Source organism: Ziziphus jujuba, chromosome 1 (assembly GCF_031755915.1).
Source record: "Ziziphus jujuba cultivar Dongzao chromosome 1, ASM3175591v1".
Classification (NCBI taxonomy): domain Eukaryota; kingdom Viridiplantae; phylum Streptophyta; class Magnoliopsida; order Rosales; family Rhamnaceae; genus Ziziphus; species Ziziphus jujuba.
The window spans coordinates 42,166,193-42,185,910 of record NC_083379.1 but is presented as its reverse complement, the minus strand read 5'-3'; the positions used below and the strand labels follow the sequence as shown (position 1 = coordinate 42,185,910).

Below are 19,718 nucleotides of genomic sequence, written 5' to 3'. Positions count from 1 at the left end.
TTAGCATCTCACATTTTTAAATTTCATTTCCTTAGGTACAAGGATTGGTAGACGTTCATCCGGAGCGAGCTTAATCTTCGTTGCTGTTGTATTTCGAGGAGTTCTCTTTATTTTCATTTATTTCTATTGTAATATTTCTTCCATCCTTGTTGAATAACTTCAATACTTAATTGTATTCTATGAAGCTCTGTATACTGTCTTGGATATTTGTTTATTAATTATGCACTAATTTCTTATTATTCATTTGAAATGCTGTAAATTTGTGGAATTAAATTGTAGTAACGTGGAAGGAATAAGGTGGTGTATATAGAAGTGTGTTTTCAGTGCAGGAAATTTGCGGTAAGTCCAACCCTTTGGGGAGGTTCTGCCGGAATTTCCATTAGAAGGTCCGATAGGGTTTCCCTGGGATCAGGGCTTGTCTAGAGTTCCGATGAGGGATTTTGGATAGGTCCTGACATTTAGCCAAACATTCCTTGGCCCCATAAAAATGCTTGTCCCAACAAAAGTCATCGTGACTAAATCATTGTTCCCAAAATTTTTGTCCCTAAAATCCTTTTTTGGGCTTAGCAAATTATTTGTTTCTCTCATAATTTGGTCGAAAATAATGGTATGAACAACCTCTTAAACTAATGACTTGTCAACTCTATTTAATTTTAGAGTAAGGACTTTTCTTATTGCCATTAGATTCGTTCAACTTAATCTATCCTCTTTTTTTCATTGAAAGAAATATTCTAACGGTCATTAAATAATTTGTTATATATTTGGTACTTTGGTATAGTTTTTGTCTTAAGGTGTAAATTTATTATATATATATATATATGTATATATATATTTCAAGCTTTGTCAATATTTTTCATCATTTACAAGTTATTTTGGTACCATATTAAATTATTATTTATCTCAAAAATTAAAACTATTAGAATTTTGGTTTATTCTATATATCAAACTTTGTTAACATTAGAATGGTTAAATTTACACAATGTTTATGCATATGGAGGAAGTCGTTCATTACATGACAAGCGACAACTATACACAATCATCAAATTACATAAATTGTGCAGATTTAACAACCATAAATTATTGTTGCACACCATGTGGTACCCGACTTTGTGTACCACCCCGTCCCAAATTTTACTGAAATTTTTGCACGTTGACCGAGGTTGATTGAGTTTGACTGACATTGACCGAGAGGGTCCAACTTTGACTTTTTGATTTGGATAAAATTTTAAGTTGACCAAGGCATCATTGTGAAGTACACATTGATATGAGCTCGTAGACTAGTAGCACGTTGAAAAAAAATCTACGGTTTAAAAGTTATGAGCAAAACAAATTAAGGTCCGAACTATCCGAAGGTGTCGGAGTTGACTTTTTATTCTTATAGAATTGAGCTTTGAATCATGTATGATTGTGAAGTACTCATCAATATGAGTTCATAGACTAGTAGCACGCTTAATTTGGACATGTGGTTTGAAAGTTACGGATTCAAAAAATTTCTCCGAGACAGTGGTTACTATTTACTGATCTGTGTGTATGTAAACAGTATCGCCACATGTCAAGTTTTTAGCGAATCCCGTGAGTGCATAGTGGCACCCACGGGTGGCATTTTAATTGGCCAAAATGGATGGTAGGGCATGGGAGCGAGGAGAGTGAAAGAGGAGAGAAACTGAGGTGAGAGAAACCACCATTGGCCACCACTATCCGATCGCCGTCTGACTACCAGAACAGTACATGCACTGGATCACCTTCAAGCCCACCTGAAAACGGGCCAACCCCTAAAATTTCACGGCCAACCGACTACCGATGCATCTGGATCGGGGTGATTTCCGACGGCAGCGCTGATACCTTCCACCGTAGATTCCTCCCAAACCATACCTCTGTTTGCCTCATTGCCTATCTCGTTAGATTACCCATTACCAGATCTACCTCTCCACCAATTTTTACGGCCAATGGCCGCTAGACGCCCTGTCGATAATCTAGTGACCACGGCGGCTCGCTAGAAAACCCATCTCCAGTGAGTTTTCAATAACACCTCCTACCATTCCCCACTAATTTCGATCTCCTGAACCCAAATCTGGTGTCCACTTTCCTCAATTTTTAATGGATTGTGAGAATCAAGAGCCTAAAATCTGAGAGCTTTCCGACGAGATTCCGACCACCACAGATCCGATCTCTGGCAAGTAAGACCAGATCCATAATCCTCGTTTCATAAGCTTCGATTCGGTATATCATTCATAAATTTTGGTTGTTGTTTGTATTCGCTCCCCGGATACCCATTTAGGAGTTGTCTGATTAAAATATTAATATAATTAGTTTTGTGTATTGTAGATATTTTAGGTGCATGTATGGGTAGCGGAGTTGATCCTGCAGAGGATCTCAATTGATATATGTGCTTAAGGTGAGTGACCCACCTTCAAAATTATTTTGGGATGTTAAAATATATATATTTTTTGTTAATTGGTTATTTGAAGAATATGTTTTATGTGTTGAATATTTAGTAAATTTATATTTGGAATTTTGATGCCAAAATTGAATGAATTATAATTATTTCTGCATCAAGAAATATTTTGATTTCAAAAATTTTATGGATATGAGATTTTGTTAATAACTGTTAAATTTTATTGTTGGAATATGGTGTAATTAGAAATGCTTTTGTGTGAATTTTAATATACATTTAATATTTGAAGGATTTTCCATTTAATTTTACAATGCCAATTTATGATGGTTTTAATATATGTGTTGTTGCCAAAAATATATTTGGGATTTTAATTTAAAGGAGTTATGGTTTAAGGTTTTTGATAAATTATTGTTGAGTTTGATGTTCATTTTATGATGCATAATAAATGCGTTTACATGATTTTAAGAATATATGAATTTCATGTGGTTTAAATATTGTTTTTGGCATGGTTTGAATTTAAAGATTTCAAGAAAAATATTGGTTAAGTTATGGCGCTTTCAAAATACATATTTATGTACTTAAAATATTATTTGGTTGATTTTATGATATGGAAAAAATTATATATTATCGATGGATGCATGCTGGTGATATTTAAGAAAAATGTGGGATTATGAATTTGAAAAATGGAATAATTCTCACGGCGAATTTTTGGAAAACTTGGTATTTTAATAATAAATTTAGTCATTGATTTTAGATGCACTCATACAGTAGTAGTGTTCTATACTGTATATGTAGATAAGCGCGCAGATTGTATTGTTTCCTGTGAGTTGCCATCGGACCGAGGGCAGACAAGTTTGATATTGGCCAGCCACCCCCCTCCATGACCGGGATGACGATTTAATCAGTGGCGCTGAAGTGATCGTATGCAAGTTTTTTTCTTTAACTTCCCACCGGACGGTGCTCGGGACGCTGGGTATCATAGGGAATCACTGGTATATAGTGTAGTGTGTCAAGTATTTTTCAGATATAAATTTCAAATCCTAAAGTTTTAAAGTTGTATTTAAATTAAACGTATTTAATTTGTTTTATTACCTATTTCCAATTAGTATTTTCTAAAATGTATTTATTCATATTTTATGTCAATTATTTTAAATTAATGTTTTTAAAATACATCTTGCCATATTTTTATTATATAGATTGATTAAATATTTCAAAATGAATTTTATAATATTTTTACCATTTATTTTACATGGTTTGTTTGTAATTATTTAAATTCTGTTATTGACTCTATTTATATTAAATTATTAAATCAAATTTTATGAATTATATATTAAATTTCGCTTTTATGTTACATTTATCTAATGCAAGTATTTTAAATTTATTTTATTGTTTTTTATTCGTATTTGGATTATTTGATTATTTATTTAATTAATTATTCCTTGATTTTTGGGGTATAAAATATTAGGTTTTGTAAAAATGTTTTAAAAGGGGAACCTTTCAAACTGAGTGAATGGTGAGGGTTTTGTTGGAAAATATTATTTTCAATTAATTATTATTTATTTTTAATTAATCAAGTGTACTATGATTATTATTACTATTATAATTGTATAATAGATAGGGTCACTCACTTAGATGATTAGCATCTCATATTTTTAAATCCATTCCCCTAGGTGAAAGGATTGGTAGACATTGATCCGGAGCGAGCTTGACCTTCTTGCTCGCTCCGGATATTTTGAGGATTTCTCTTTTTTTCATTTATTTTTATTTGTAATATTTCTTTCCATCCTTTGTTGTATAACTTTCATATTTAATCGTATCGTGGTAAAGCTCTGTATACTGTCTTGGATATTTATTATTAATTATGCATTGATTGTCTATTATTCATTTGAAGTGCTGCAAATTTGTAGAATTAAATTGTAGTAAGATAGGAAAAATAAAGTGATGTATATAAAATTGTGTTTTCAGTGCAGAAAATCTGTGGTAAGTCCAACCTTTAAAGGAGGCTCTGTAGGATTTTGCATTGGAGGGTTTAGTAGAATTTTGCTGGGATCAGAACTTGTCTAAGGTTCCAATGAGAGATCTTGGACGGGTCTTGACATTTTGCCCACAGTAGTAGCCCTGATTATTATATATATAGTCCTATTTTTCTTGGAAGACGAAGTTAAGGATAACTTGAATTCCTCAATGTCCCACAGCATGTTAGCATCCCGCGACGTATTGCAAAACGTTCACCTACGAGAAAATTCTCATATATATATATATATATATATTAGTATTACATTCCATTTGTTTAATGTATTCTCCTAGAACTTTTGCAGAATCCTATAATATATGAATGAAAAGATATTCCTATACATATACTTAGAAAATAAAAATTTTGTCGAAATTATAAACGTATGGGCATCCGTATCCTTGGCTTTTGGCCTAGGTTTTTATTTTTTGTTCCACAGCATCTAGACGACAAAATTGTAACAGGAATCATTCAAGCCTACCGTATGGAAGGTACGAACACGGGTTGAAAGAAGAAAAGCACGATGCCAATGCAACGACCATGACTAGTTATATATGATCGCTTTCTAGCTAGAATTCTTTTGGGCCGGTCATCAATTGATTAACAACGGATATACGAACTTCATCTGTAAATATCAACAATCAAACGTTCAATTTCTCTAATAAGCTGTGTGTATTCTCTAACCTATAGCCAGCTGATTATTATATATTTTCGCAGGTACTTGTGTGTATTAATTTATAGATATGTATACATATATATATATATAGAGAGAGAGAGAGAGAGAGAGAGAGGTTCTATAATGGGCATCTATAAATTGGGCCCTCACCATTTTTGTTAAGGTGTAGATATTCTGGATTTTTTCTGCATTTTTTTAAATACCCTACCACATGTGGATAGACGGACAAAATATGTAACACCCACACCATGGTGATTGACGTTGATCATAGAATTTTTCTTATATATCTATATATAACAAATCAAAATTGTAGAAATTAATATAGATTAGAAATACTCAACTTCCTTGACGTCCTATTTTCAGCTTAGTTTTTACTTCATATTATATGAAGACAATGCTAAAATTATAATAGTAAGAGTCATCTCTAACATGATTTCTTTTCCTGTTTTTGTTGATGAAGCAGAATTTAAGAGCTAATTGGACGAAGCCTTCCATTATTGCAGTAAGTTTTTGTACAAAAAAAACAATGGATATAACAAGTCATGATGACGATGAAACAATGATAAGACTATACGAGGCTTCCATGGAAGGATCTACAAACATCTTGGATTCGTTGTTCCAAAAAGATCGTTCAATTCTCAATAAGATATCACTTACCCGTTACACTGAAACTCCTCTTCACATATCAACTTTGCTTGGCCACCTTAATTTCACCAAAAAACTTCTTTCTCTCAAACCCCAAGGACCGAAACTTGGTGCTGAGTTGGACTTGCTCAAACGGGCACCCCTTCATTTGGCTTCTGCTGAAGACCACACAGACATTGTCCGAGCGCTGCTCCAAGAAAACGAGGACATGTGCTTACGTAGAGATAGGGATGGAAAAATTCCTCTCCATTATGCAGCCATGAGAGGACGTGTTGAAGTTATTAAACTTCTCATCGACTCGCAACCTGAGTCAGTTTTTGAGAAGCTTAATGAAGGAGAAACGGTTTTACACTTATGTGTTCAATATGACCAACTGGAGGCTCTACAGGTGTTGGTTGAATCTGTAGGTTATGAAAATAACGAGTTCCTCAATTCCCACGATGAAAATTTTGGCAACACCATTTTGCACTCAGCTGTGATGCTAAAGCAAATCGAGGTACGTTAAAACCGAATATACAAATATTCGCGAACTTTGTATCATTAAATTTGATAAGGATGCACACGTTGGTTTAAAGTTAATTAATTAGGAAGTTAAGGTCCTTTAGAATTTGATTGATCCTGGTCCGTAAATAAAATATTAATGGCATGATTGTTGTGTGCAGACAATAAAATACTTGGTTTCCATACCTGAAGTGAAAAAGGGAGCGAGTAGCTTGAACAAGAGCGGGTTTACAGCCTTTGGAACGATAGAACAACTTCCAAAAGACTTCAAAAGCATCAAAATCCTAAATATTCTTCAGGATGAACTGGGTCTCCAAACACAAATACATGATCATAATAATCTTGTACCTGCATCGTTATCATCATCAATAAATATAAAGGGTAAGAAATCAAAGGAGTCATCAGCTGCAACAACAATTAGCACAAGTTGGTGGAGCAAATGGCATAGGTACATCCGTAAGTACGATGTTGATTGGATAAAAGATAGAAGTAGAGCGCTCATGATCATGGCTACTGTGATCGCAACTATGACGTTCCAAACTGCAGTTAACCCGCCTGGTGGTGTCTGGCAGCAAGATACCAACACCACCCATTTACGCCGAGTATTGTGGAGGCGGCGGAGATTCTACTTGTATTGCTGGAACTGCTGTATTAGCTTATATCTGGGAAGACACTTTTAGGTTATTTTTGGCTTATAATAGCATCGCTTTCCTCGCATCGCTCAGCATCATGTTTTTGCTTCTTACCGGATTTCTCTAAAGTACAGGCCTTTTATGTGGCTTTTGAATTTAGCCATTGTTGGAGATCTGACGTTCATGGCACTTACCTTCATGGAGGGAATGTACATGGTGACAACTTTGACTATTGACAAAGAGGTAATGAGGATCTATAAACGTCTATTTTACACCTGGATTGGAATAATTGGGCTCGTCATCCTGCTCCATACAATACGCTTTGTCTTTTGGGCTGTGAAGAAGTTGCGACGCAAGCTCAAATCTTGTATTCGATGGACATGGATGGTGCCCAGACGTACTACTTCCGCATATCACAAATACTATGTTACTAATACTGCTGCTGCTGCTGCTACTACTGCTGCACATGTTTGATTTTATTATCACACGCGGTATCAAATTAAACGCATGCAGTCTCAGCGTCGCCTATGTGTCACCTTGTCAAGACATTTACAGTTCTAATAATTAATCTGTTTTATTACGTGCATACATGTTAATTAAACAGAGTAGCTAAGGTGAAGTTAATAATGCTATATATGTTTTGTTGCCAGCCCTTAATTTTGTTAAACCAGTTGCGATAAATAGTTTTTAATTGATTTTCAGCCTGGCTAGCTAACACTTTTATTCTCTCCATGTAATCAACTTAACTATTATAAAATTTGGTATTGAGAACAAATGTTTATACTTCGACTGTGTTTTCTCAGAATATTTTTTAATTATATATAAATTATAACGGGATATGGTAACTAGTCTTCTGACCTTTGTTTATCCCTAATTATATGGTTTAACTTTCTCCGCATCAATTAATTATCTTCGGACATGTTCTTCAAAGGATCTGTTGAAATCATATTAATCTTTTTCATGGTACTATAGCACCACATAATACTAATATTAGTACAAAACAGAATAAATAATTAATATTAACCTAGATTCAATAATCAATCATAATTAAATCGCACTTGCAAATTTAATTATCTTATCATCAAATGATCAATCATTAAATTTAGAAAAACTAACTTAGTTAGTCAAACAATTATAGAAAGCGAGAGATGAGTGATGATATGCATATATAGGGATAAATACAGTCCAGATTGGTAAGGTGTTTGGTAAAAAAAAAAATAATAATAATAATATTTTAAAAAAAAATCGAACAATGAATTACGTTCTAATGTCAATCCAACCAAAAAAAAATCAAAACAAACCAAATTAACTGGGTTTAATTTAGATTGGGTTGTCGGCTTAAATCTTGGTTTGTATTTATAAAATACTGAGTTTAAACTATAAAATGTTATTAGCATAGATTTTTAGGCTTAAATAATTAAAGTAGTTTCATACTTAAATCTTCTAATGACTTTTTACATTTTTACATTACATCTTACAATTGAATATTTAAAACTTTATATATTAAATTCAAGCTAATATAAATATATATAATAATAAGTTGTAATAAGTAAATGTTATAGGTAAATGTTCTGCTCTTGCTGTGCAACTAATTTAATTTGATTTGAATTGGATTGTTAAAAAAAAAGACTTTTTAACTTACAACCCAAATTAAGTCATTGAGTTTCTTTAAAATTTATAACTAAACCAAATCAATTAATGTAAGAAAAATCAATCCAAATTCAATCAATTAGTTCGATTTAGTTCGGTTTGCATGGTTTGAATGGTATGGATTGGTTTTTACTCATCCATAACGAACGCGCGGAAAACTTCCATTGATCATGCAGCAAGAAGAAATTGACGATAACATAATAGGAAGAACCGAAGAAACTGAATAGAAACTAATCGATTGACTAAGTCAACTGCCATAAAAAATTCAAACTATCAATGCTCACATACTGATTACTTTGTACAGATTGACTAAGTCGACTACCATATATAATTTCAAACTCCTAATTTTATGATTAACCAAATTATAAAAGAGTCAAACAATGAACCTGAAGCTTGTTTAGATCCACAGAAATTTTTTAAAAGAAGAAAAGAAAAAAGATATTTCCATTTTTTTGCTTTTTTTTTTTTCTATTTTTTTTGGGGAAACCAGAGCAACAAATAAGATTAATAGAACATAGAATAATAAACAATTCTTTTTACTAATTTCAATAACCTAAAGTTGCACTGCAAATTAGTTATATTTTTTCAAACGATTGACCAATGAAATTCGCGCTGGTGTTTGGGAGAAAAATCAGGTGGTCTCTAAATCATCTTTTTCTACAAAGTCCCTCTATTAAAATTTCAACAAATGGCAAAAACTAATTGGTTAGGATATATATATATATATTTTTTTTTTCCGTTTTCCACTTAAAAATTCCGTTCATTAAAAATTTTTCCCCACCTAAATGTGCAGAAATTCTTCTTCCTATTTTGCCGAGTAAGAATTTCTCTATTTAATTTTTTCTTCAATTTAATCGTTTAATTTTTTTTCAATATTTAACACAAAAACAAATTTTTCCCCAATTTAATATTTATTTGTCGATACAATTATTTTCCTATTTTGATTTGGGTGATTTGGCTATTTAAAATTCTAATCAACTAAATTTTTTAACACTAATCAAAATTTGAAAAATCCTGATTTTTCTCCACTGGTTAGACATTATTAAATTTAGAAAATCTACATTTATCAAACAGAATATTTCATAAAAAAATACGAAGGGAAATTGATAAGGTTGCATCCCAAACTTTATGGAGATCGGCATATCGCATCCTAAAAATTTGTTTTCCCACAGTTTGCAACCCAAACTCATATTTTTTTTGCACCGTTGCTTCATATGTTTAAAGTCAAACAGATTTGATCACGTGCCAATCATGTGAGTCCAAGCCAGGGGTAGATAATGTCATTTTGCACCTCCTCTCCCATTTGCTCATTCAACCTTTGGCCATGTTTTTATCCCAAAAAAAAATAAATAATAATAATAATAATAATAATAATAAAAACTCAGCCTTTACATCTTCCGGCCCATCAGCACTAAATCATAAATCTCTTAACCTCTTCTTCCTCTAGATTGCCATCATTCCTAAGCTAGCTTGGGATTATCTTTGCATCTAAGACTGAAACCCAGAAGTTAAGGTTTTTACTCAATCCGCTTTGTCTACAGATGGCTATGATGAGCTCCTGTCCACTATCAGGTAAATTTCGCCGACAAATTACTCCATCGTCATCAAGGGCAGTAGTAATGTTTTAATGAGGGTTTGACCTTTTTTTTTTTTTAAATTTTCTTTTCATCTTTTGAAAGCCATGCTTGTCTCTGAGAACGAAATTCCTCTTTCTGTTGAGTTTTGGATCTCTCTCTCTCTCTCTCTCTCTCTCTACCGTATAGAAGTTGTTTTCAGCGAGAAGAGAGGGAACAAAAAGAAAAAAAAAAAAAAAGTAGTAAATTTCTTCATGTTTGCTTGGTTGTGCCTGTACTCATATTTTTTGATTTTGAATCGCGCAAGCCAATGTTATAATTGTAATTATTAAGTACTAATTAGTACCCTTTTCTATTTCATTATTTTTTAATTTAAAAAAAAATTTCTAGCTTAGGAATATGGTGGATAATCGAGAAGCATGAGGAAGAAGAAGCAAAAGAAGATTCAGAGCTACGAGTTTGATTTTGTACTTTGGATGGAATGAGGTGCTTGTACTCATGCTTTCCAACCCAAACATCTTTGCCAACAATTTCCACAAATGCTTCCACTTGAACACATTGCCATTGCTGCAATTAAAAGTTTTGTTCTTTGCAAACTGATCCATTGTTGGCCAAATCTAGTGCTCGCAATCAAAAATCAGCATCGGAAGCATTGCAGAAACTTACCACTCTACTTGACTCCCCAGAAGCTTCAATAGCTGACCTTGATGCTTGCAAATGGCCGCATAAATGCATAGAGGGACTATGATGTGTTGAATAAATTAATATTTGTAGACTTGGCATAATCAATTACTCACTTACAGGGGACTGATTTATTTTATTATTTTGTAGTAGGGCTCTTAATCATATACTCTCTATAAGACTCCAGTTGACCCATTGGACTGGAGGATCAACTCTTTTTATAAACCTATTGACTTATCCATATTTTTTCTAGTATAATTATATTATCGAATTATTATTATTTTATATGTATCAAAATTAATGGATAAGTCAGACTTGCAGAGACTATTTAAAGGGTCTAGGGCAAGCAGACATTAAGAATACCATACAGTATTTGGAGATTAGGGTTTTCAAAAATCTGAGAGTGGTTTGAGAGTAGTGTGTCCATAGGCACTACTTTACGTTGTTTCTATTTTGCAGGATTAAAGATCTAATTTATCAATAGCTGCGTTTGGAGGTTAATAATTTATGATTTATGGAATTTATTATATATATTTAGATCCATAAAATTTCTAACAATTGGTATCAGAGCAGATGGTTAATATGCATAATAAATTTTGTTGAAATTTGTTGTTATATTGATATGCAGCCACTGAACTATGATCGTGTATATTGATGACATGATATTTATTTTATAATTATTCTCTTGTCCTCGTGATTCTATTATTACATACATGTTTCTTGAAATCCAATATGTGATATTCATTTGTGTTTGCGGCTATTGATTGTCTGGAGATCCAAATTTTAATTTTGAATTTTATTGATTAATTTCTTTTCTCTTGCGCAATATCGAGTTTATATTGAGTTTGTGCAAATTATGTGAATTTTTTGTTTTTAGTTCGAATTGTGACCTGGGTTCTTTGTGGAATTTCTTTTCTGGATCAAATGGAATATTTTTGAGTTAATTTGGGTTTAAAAAAAAAAATGGACTTCGGCGGTCGAATTTCATTATGATTGGGTGTTAAAATTTTTGGGTATTTAGGCCAAATTGATCCATGAATAATATTTTCCACACTGAAAGGAATCTATAGACACCGGAATTGAAGAAAACGGTGGGCATTTTTGTTGTTTTCCGGCTGGGTTGGGGAAGCGGGTCGTGCGACCCGTTAACCAGGAAGTGCAACCCGGCTCAGTGGAGAAGACGCTAACGTCAACATCCCTTTTGCTGACATCAGCAACCTAAATTACAAAAAAAAAAAAAAACTTATTTATTTTTATTCTCTTTTATTTTTTTTTATATTTTATTTTTTATTATTGATTTATTTGTTGTTTATTTATTAATTAATTTAATGATTCAATTGTTCAATTTATTTATTTATTTGTTTAATTATCACATTCCAATTTTATTAAATTAAATTAAATATTTGTGATTGGAAAATTGGATTGTGTGAGCTTACCCAAAGAGGCTTTGTGCCTAGTTGGTATAATAGTGTGGGATTTTAGGTACTCACCTGTCGTGAGACTTATTTTGTCTACATTATGTGTACCAATGTAATGTGTGTTGGCATAGTGGATGGGTTATCTTTTATTTACCTATATCATGAAATTGCCAATATGTTATTATTCTCCCACTTATTAACTAGGATCTATACGGGTAACTAGGCTACCCTGACGGTAGTTTTAGTTGCTTTGTATGACTCCTGGAATGGCAGTGGAAGTTAATTAAATGCCATGTATTGCAGGTTCTGAGTTGCCCTGTCGGTGATTCAGTTCAATGCATTTGATTGTGGTTATTTGGTTGACTGTCCCTGACCCACGTAATGGTATCTTTAGTGCTACAAAGACCCTAAGCGATATTTATGTTTGTGTTTTTGTGTTGAGGGGCTGGAAAATAGTAATTGAATTGTCTTAAATTTTTTGAATGTCTTGTTGTTTACTATTTTTATAGCTAATAGCACCCCAAACCTTCCGCCCATGACTGCCATGATGAAATTGGATGGGACAAATTATCAGAAATGGAAGAAAACCTTAGTTATGAATTTGATCTTCATGAAATTGGATTTGGCTTTGGAGATAGATCCACCAGAGATACCAACTGATGAAAGTGCTACAGCAGCTAAGAAACTTTATGAGGATTGGAAGCACTCTAATAAGTATTGTATGATGATGATGGAGAATTACATGGATAAGGCCATATATGCTAGTATTCCTAAAGTGGATACTGCAAAGGGACTTCTTGAGGAGATAGGAAAGAAGTTTATCAAGTTTGATATGAATGAGAAGCATCATTATTTGGACCTATTAAATAATACCAAGTATGATGGTATTAAAGGAGTAAGGGGTCATATTATGCTACTTTACTCTTATTATAATAAGCTGAAAGACCTTAAGATGGACATTGGAGAGGAGTTCTTAACGAGGAGTTCTTGACCTATTCTATAATGAGGAGTCTTCCATCACAGTTTGATAATATAAGGTTGAGTTTGAATACTAAGAAAGAAGGTTGTAACTTGGAGGAATTGACTGCTATCCTTGTCAAGGAAGAGGATGATATTAAATTAAGTAAGTCTAGGTCTGTTGCTATGGTTTCACATCAGGTAAATAAGTCCAAGAAGTTTTTCCAAAAGAAGGGACAAGGATTCAAGCCAGGACAAGGTTTCAACCCTGGGCAGGGTTTTAACCCCAATAGGAAGAAGTTTTCTGGTATGAAGCCTAAAGGGCCGAGGGATGGTGTTTTTCATATTAGAGAAAGGAAAGAGTACTTCAATGGAAGGTGTGGATACTGTAATAAAGTTGAACACAAGAAGATAGACTGTTGGACCTTAAAGGGAAAGCAAAAGAAGAAAGGTAATATTTTAATGATTGAGACCAATATTATCGATGTGCATATAAATTCTTGGTGGTTAGATACTGGAGCAACAATTCATGTTACTAATTCATTGCAGGGGATGATAAGCCGAAGGGGCCCAACCAATCTTGAGCAGCATATTTATATGGGAGATAGCTCAAGAGTGAAGGTGAACATTGTGGGAGCAATCAAGTTGAAGCTTGCTACTGGATATGCTTTGGAGTTGCAAGAAGTTTCTTATGTACCTTCAATAAGAAGAAACTTGTTATCTATTTCTGTTTTGGATAGTCAAGGTTATAGTTTTTTATTTGGAAATAACAAAGTTGAATTATTTAAGAATGGTAAAGTTGTTGGTTTTGAAACTTTATGTGGCAATTTATATAAGCTTGATTTATTTAATAATGGTCTCAATTTCTCTGTTAATTCTGTTATTGCTCCTATTGTTGCTTCCAAACGCCCAAGAGTTAATGACAATTCCTCAATGTTATGGCATAAACGTTTGGGACATATTTCTAGGCACAGAATGGAAAGGTTAGTGAAGGATGGGATACTTCCTAATCTTGATTTCTCTGATCTGTTGACTTGTATTGAATGTGTGAAAGGGAAGTTAACTGCCAAGGTAAGAAAGGATAAGTTAGCTAGGTGTAGAGATGTTTTGGAGTTAATCCACACTAACATATGTGGACCTTTTACACCAACTGCTTTGGGTGGTTATAGATATTTTATTACCTTCATTGATGATTACTCTCGTTATGGACATGTTGAGCTTATTCGTGAGAAGTCAGATTCTTTAGTTGCCTTTAAAGAGTTTAAGGTAAAGATGAAGCTTCAAAAGAATAAGAAAATAAAAGCTGTAAGGTCTGATAGAGGTGGTGAGTTTTATGGTAGATATGATGAGACTGGAAGGAACCCAGGGTCTTTTGCTATTTATTTGCGTGAGTGTGGCATTGATGCGCAATATACGATGCTTGGTACACCTCAGCAAAATGGCATAGCTGAGAGAAGGAATAAGACTTTGTTGGATATGGTGCGGTCTATGTTGGTAAATTTTAGTTTGCCAGCTTATTTGTGGGGAGAGGCTTTAAGGACGGCGGCTTATATTTTGAATCAAGTTCCAAGTAAGTCCGTTCCGAAGACACCTTTTAAGTTGTGGTAAGGAAGAAAGCCTAATTTGCACCATTTTCAAATATGGGGTTGCAAAGCTGAAGTAAGGATTTATAATCCCCAAATTAAGAAGTTGGATCCTAAAACCATTAGTGGATATTTTGTTGGCTATTGTATAGGATCTAGGGGTTCAAGATTCTTTTGTCCTTCTCACACCACCAGGATCATGGAATCAGACAGGGCCATTTATTTTGAAGATGATTTTGGATTTGATGATAATAATGGAACAAGGGTGCCTCAATTTAGAGAAGAAAGTGTTTTCATTCCCAGTATAGTTGTTCCTGATAGAGATATTGTTGATCCAGTAGTTGACGAACCAGTAGTTGGTTAGAATGAACTCGTTGTTGAAGAGCGGGATATTCCAGCTATTGCAGATGCTGATGTACCTTTGAGGAGGTCACAAAGGACTAGGAGATCAGCTATTCCTGATGACAATGAGGTTTACTTGCAGGAGCATGAGTTTGACATAAGTGATGATTTAGATCCAGTCATTTATGAGGAGGCCATAAGCAGTTCAAACTCAAATTTATGGTTGGATGCAATGGAAGATGAAATGAAATCCATGGCATCAAATGGAGTTTGGGATTTGGTTGAGTTACTAGAGGGTAGCAAGTCTATTGGGTGTAAATGGGTCTTTAAGACTAAAAATGACTTCAATGGTCAAGTGGAGAGGTATAAGGCTAGACATGTAGCTAAAGGGTTTAGCCAGAAGGAAGGAATTGATTATACAGAGACTTTCTCTCCTATATCCACAAAGGATTCTTTTAGAATCATTATGGTGATTGTGGCGCATTATGACTTGGAGTTGCATCAGATGGATGTCAAGACTGCTTTTCTGAATGGTGATTTATATGAGGATGTATATATGGTTCAACCAGTTGGTTTCCAACAAACAGGGAATGGTAATTTGGTTTGTAAGCTTAAGAAATCTATTTATGGTCTTAAGCAAGCTTCAAGACAATGGTATCTTAAGTTTGATGAGGTTGTCACCAAAAATGACTTTAAGAAGAAGGTTGTTGATAGATGCATATATATGAAGGTCAGTGGGAGTAATTTTATATTTCTGGTGTTGTATATTGATGACATACTTTTGGCTACTAATGACACTGACCTATTAGCTGAGACAAAGCAGATGTTGTGCAACCATTTTGATATGAAAGATCTTGGTGAGGCTTCTTTTGTTTTGGACATCAAGATTGTTCGAGATATGACTAATTATGTGTTGCAATTGTCTCAGAGAGCTTATATTGATAGAATCCTTAAGAGATTTGATATGCATAATTGTTCTCCTGGAAGTGTACCGGTTACGAAAGGTGAAAAGTTTTCTAAAGATCAGTGTCCCAAGAATGATGGAGAAAGGATGGCAATGAAGAATGTTCGCTATTCTTCAGCAGTGGATAGTTTGATGTATGCTCAAATTTGTACACGGCCTGATATAGCTTTTGCTGTGGGTGTGCTTGGTAGATTTATGAGCAATCCTGGTCCTATTCATTACCAAGCAGTTAAAAAGGTCTTTAGGTATCTTCAGGGTACTAAAGATCATATGTTGACATATCGTCGCACCAACTCTCTTGAAGTATTGGGTTATAAGATGATAAGAAATTTACCACTGGTTATATATTTATCATGGCAGGAGGTGCTGTGTCTTGGCGGAGTGCCAAGCAGTCAGTGACAGCATCCTCGACTATGGAGGCAGAATATGTGGCGTGTTATAAGGCTACCCATCATGCAGTTTGGCTACGAAATTTTATCCGTGATTTAGGAGTAGTTGACTCCATTGAGAGGCCTATTATGATGTATTGTGATAATACTGCAGCGGTGTCTTTTTCCAATAATTTAAAAGGTACTCCTGGTGCGAAGTATATTGATGTGAAATATTTTGTGATAAAGGAGAAAGTTGAAGAAGGCCTCATTACTGTTGTTCACACGCCGACTTATAGCATGGTAGCAGATCCACTGACCAAGGCTTTACCTGTAGGCATATTTGAGGAGCATGTATCCCGTATGGGATTGTTAGGCAATTGAGACTGCTGTGGGTCAGTGGGAGTTTGTTATGTTTTCTGTAGTAATATCCATGTTGAGTATTATTTATTTCTTTGAATATTTTAATACATTGATGTATGTGGATCATTATTTATTAATGAGATGATTTATTACACATATTATTGCTCCTTGTATTTACAGGCCTGTTGAGACTATTAGTCTATGTATATGTGTATGTTGATCCACAGGTGCCATGGTGAATCTCTACTACTCAGTTTGGGTATATTGTTGTATCCTGTCGATACGCAATGCGCTTGAATGAAATGGTTTTGTGTGTTGGGGGATTGTACATGGTTAGGTAAATCTTTACTACCTAGACTGAGTTTATGGCATGCAAAGTACTAAGTTGAAATGGTATAATGTTTTGGGAGATTTACTGAGAGAATCTCTACTACCTAGTCTAGTATATTGTTGTGCCCTGTCGGTATACTATATATTTGGATGAAATGACATTATGGTTTGGGAGATTATACAGTAAGTGAGTTTGAATTTTATATGATGATGATTATACAGTCCAAGTGGGAGAATGTTAAATAAATTAATATTTGTAGATTTGGCATAATCAATTACTCACTTACAGGGCCTATTTATGCCACTAATGGGACTGGCTTATTTTATTATTTTGTAGTAGGGTCCTTGGTCACACACTCTCTATAAGACTCCAGTTGGCCCATTGGACTGGAGGACCCACTCTCTTTATAAGCCTATTGACTTATCCATATTATCAAATTATTATTATTTTATATGTGTCAAAATTAATGGATAAGTCTGACTTGTAGAAACTATTTAAAGGGTCTAGGGCAAGCAGACATTAAGAATACCATACAGTATTTGGAGATTAGGGTTTTCAGAAATCTGAGAGTAGTGTGTCCATAGGCACTACTTTACGTTGTTTCTATTTTGCAGGATTAAAGATCTAATTTATCAATGGCTGTGTTTGAAGGTTAGTAATTTATGATTTATGGAATTTATTATGTATATTTAGATCCATAAAATTTCTAACATGATGTTCATCAAGCTGTAGGGTGAGAATTCGAATTTTTGATTTTGTGCTGATGGCTGGCTGTGAGGTTGAATGAGAAAATAGGAGGGGGGAGGGCAAAATGACGTTATCTACCCTTGGTTTCAACTCACGTTATTTACACGTGATTAAATCCGTTTGACTTTTAACGATCGGACCAACGTGCAAGAAAAATATGAATTTGGATGCAAACTACCAGGAAAAAAGCAAAAAAAGAAAAAAAATGAAGTGTAATGTCCAAATCCTTACAAATTTTGTGGTGCAACTTTCTCAATTTCCCAAAAATAAAATAAAAATGCAAGAGATCACCGATGTTTATGCTGGCGCAGTAACTGACCATGTACTTCAAGAGTACAAAATATACAGGGAGAAAGGAAAGAACTGGACCATTTCAGCTAAAATCAAAAATTAAAAAAAAAAAAAAGGACTGTACCGGATAGAAACTAATTAATAAATTAATCTTGACCAAGTCAACTACCATAACAATAATTGTATAGATGCTAAGTCATTAAATTCCGGAAATAAGAAATCTGTCATCATCGATGACTATCCATATTTATGTATCAATTATTTTTTTTATTATTTATAATGATTTCTTTCCTCATTTATACTATCATATTATAAATTATAAAAATAAATAATTTATTAATTGAATCAATTTTATTTATATATTAATTATCAAGATTCGAATTAGTTTTTAACTTTGTTAAAATTATAATCTTGTATAGGAAATCCAACTCCACAAGCTAATCGAATAGCACTCATATGGATTCCGACGTGCTGATCACCCAGAGTATTTTTCATTTTTTCAAGAGAATATGTAATTTATGTGCAAAAATAAAATAGACTATATAGCTAGTAAAATTGACCACTTTGTTTTAGGTTAGAATACTGTTCTCACTCTAATTAAAATAAATAAACAAATAGTTGATGGAAGTACAGACTCAAAGAAAATTGTCTTTCTCCTTCCTCTCTTGTTTCATTCTCTTCAACTTTCCTTCGGCATTCGCAACTCTTTGTTAACATTTGCATTTGATGGATTGTAAGGGAACAAGGCTTTATGAGGCATCAATGGAACGATCTGTATCCGCTTTAAATTCACTGATCCACGACGACCCTTTAATTCTTTCTAAGATTTCATTGACCAAATTCTCTGAAACTCCCCTGCACATAGTAGCTCTGCTAGGCCACCTTGATTTCTGTAAAGCACTTCTTTCTTATAACTTCCAAGCCCCCAAACTTGCTCTTGAACTCCCTCAAACGCTCTCCTCTTCACTTGGCTTCAGCTGCAGGGCACGCTGAGTTAGTCCAAGTATTGTTGCAAGAAAATGAGTCCAAGTCTATATGCTTGCTTAGAGATCAAGAGGAGCGAATAGCCCTTCATTACGCAGCCATGAGAGGGCATGTCGATGGCATTAAACTCCTTATTAACGCGCAGCCCGAGTCTGTTTTTGAGAAGCTTGATGAAGGAGAGACAGTTCTGCACTTGTGTGTTCGATATAACCATTACAAAATTGCTTTGCGGAATCGGTTAGTTATGGGAATCGGGAGTTCCTCAACATGAAAGATCTGAACTGCGGGAATACCATTTTGCATCTAGCTGTGATGCTAAACCAAATTGATGCATGAATAAATATTTATATTTACCTTATACATATATATATAAACATCGTGAATACTTGAAAAGAAATATGAAATTGTTCATTTAATTTGTTTTTTCTTTTTCTAATAAAAATTCAATATTTAAGTAGCTAGTTACTAACAACGTGTTGTTGATTTATTTTAAGCCTTAGTTTATCACATATTTGGATTATAAAATGTTGCAACTATGTGCCGCAGACCATAATATACTTGGTTTCTATATAACTGGAGTAAAAGCTGGAGTAGACACCTTGAAC

At 33.8% G+C, this 19,718-nt stretch overlaps 1 protein-coding gene across 1 annotated transcript; it reads left to right on the top strand.

Moving 5' to 3' along the window:
- Positions 1-5,608: 5,608 nt before the first annotated feature.
- LOC125419777 (uncharacterized) lies at positions 5,609-19,384 on the top strand. The gene is made up of 4 exons (XM_048466261.2): positions 5,609-6,223; positions 6,390-6,830; positions 6,930-7,103; positions 19,052-19,384. The coding sequence occupies exons 1-4, from the start codon at positions 5,609-5,611 to the stop codon at positions 19,382-19,384; spliced, it is 1,563 nt and encodes a 520-aa protein (XP_048322218.2).
- The last annotated feature ends 334 nt before the right edge of the window (positions 19,385-19,718 follow it).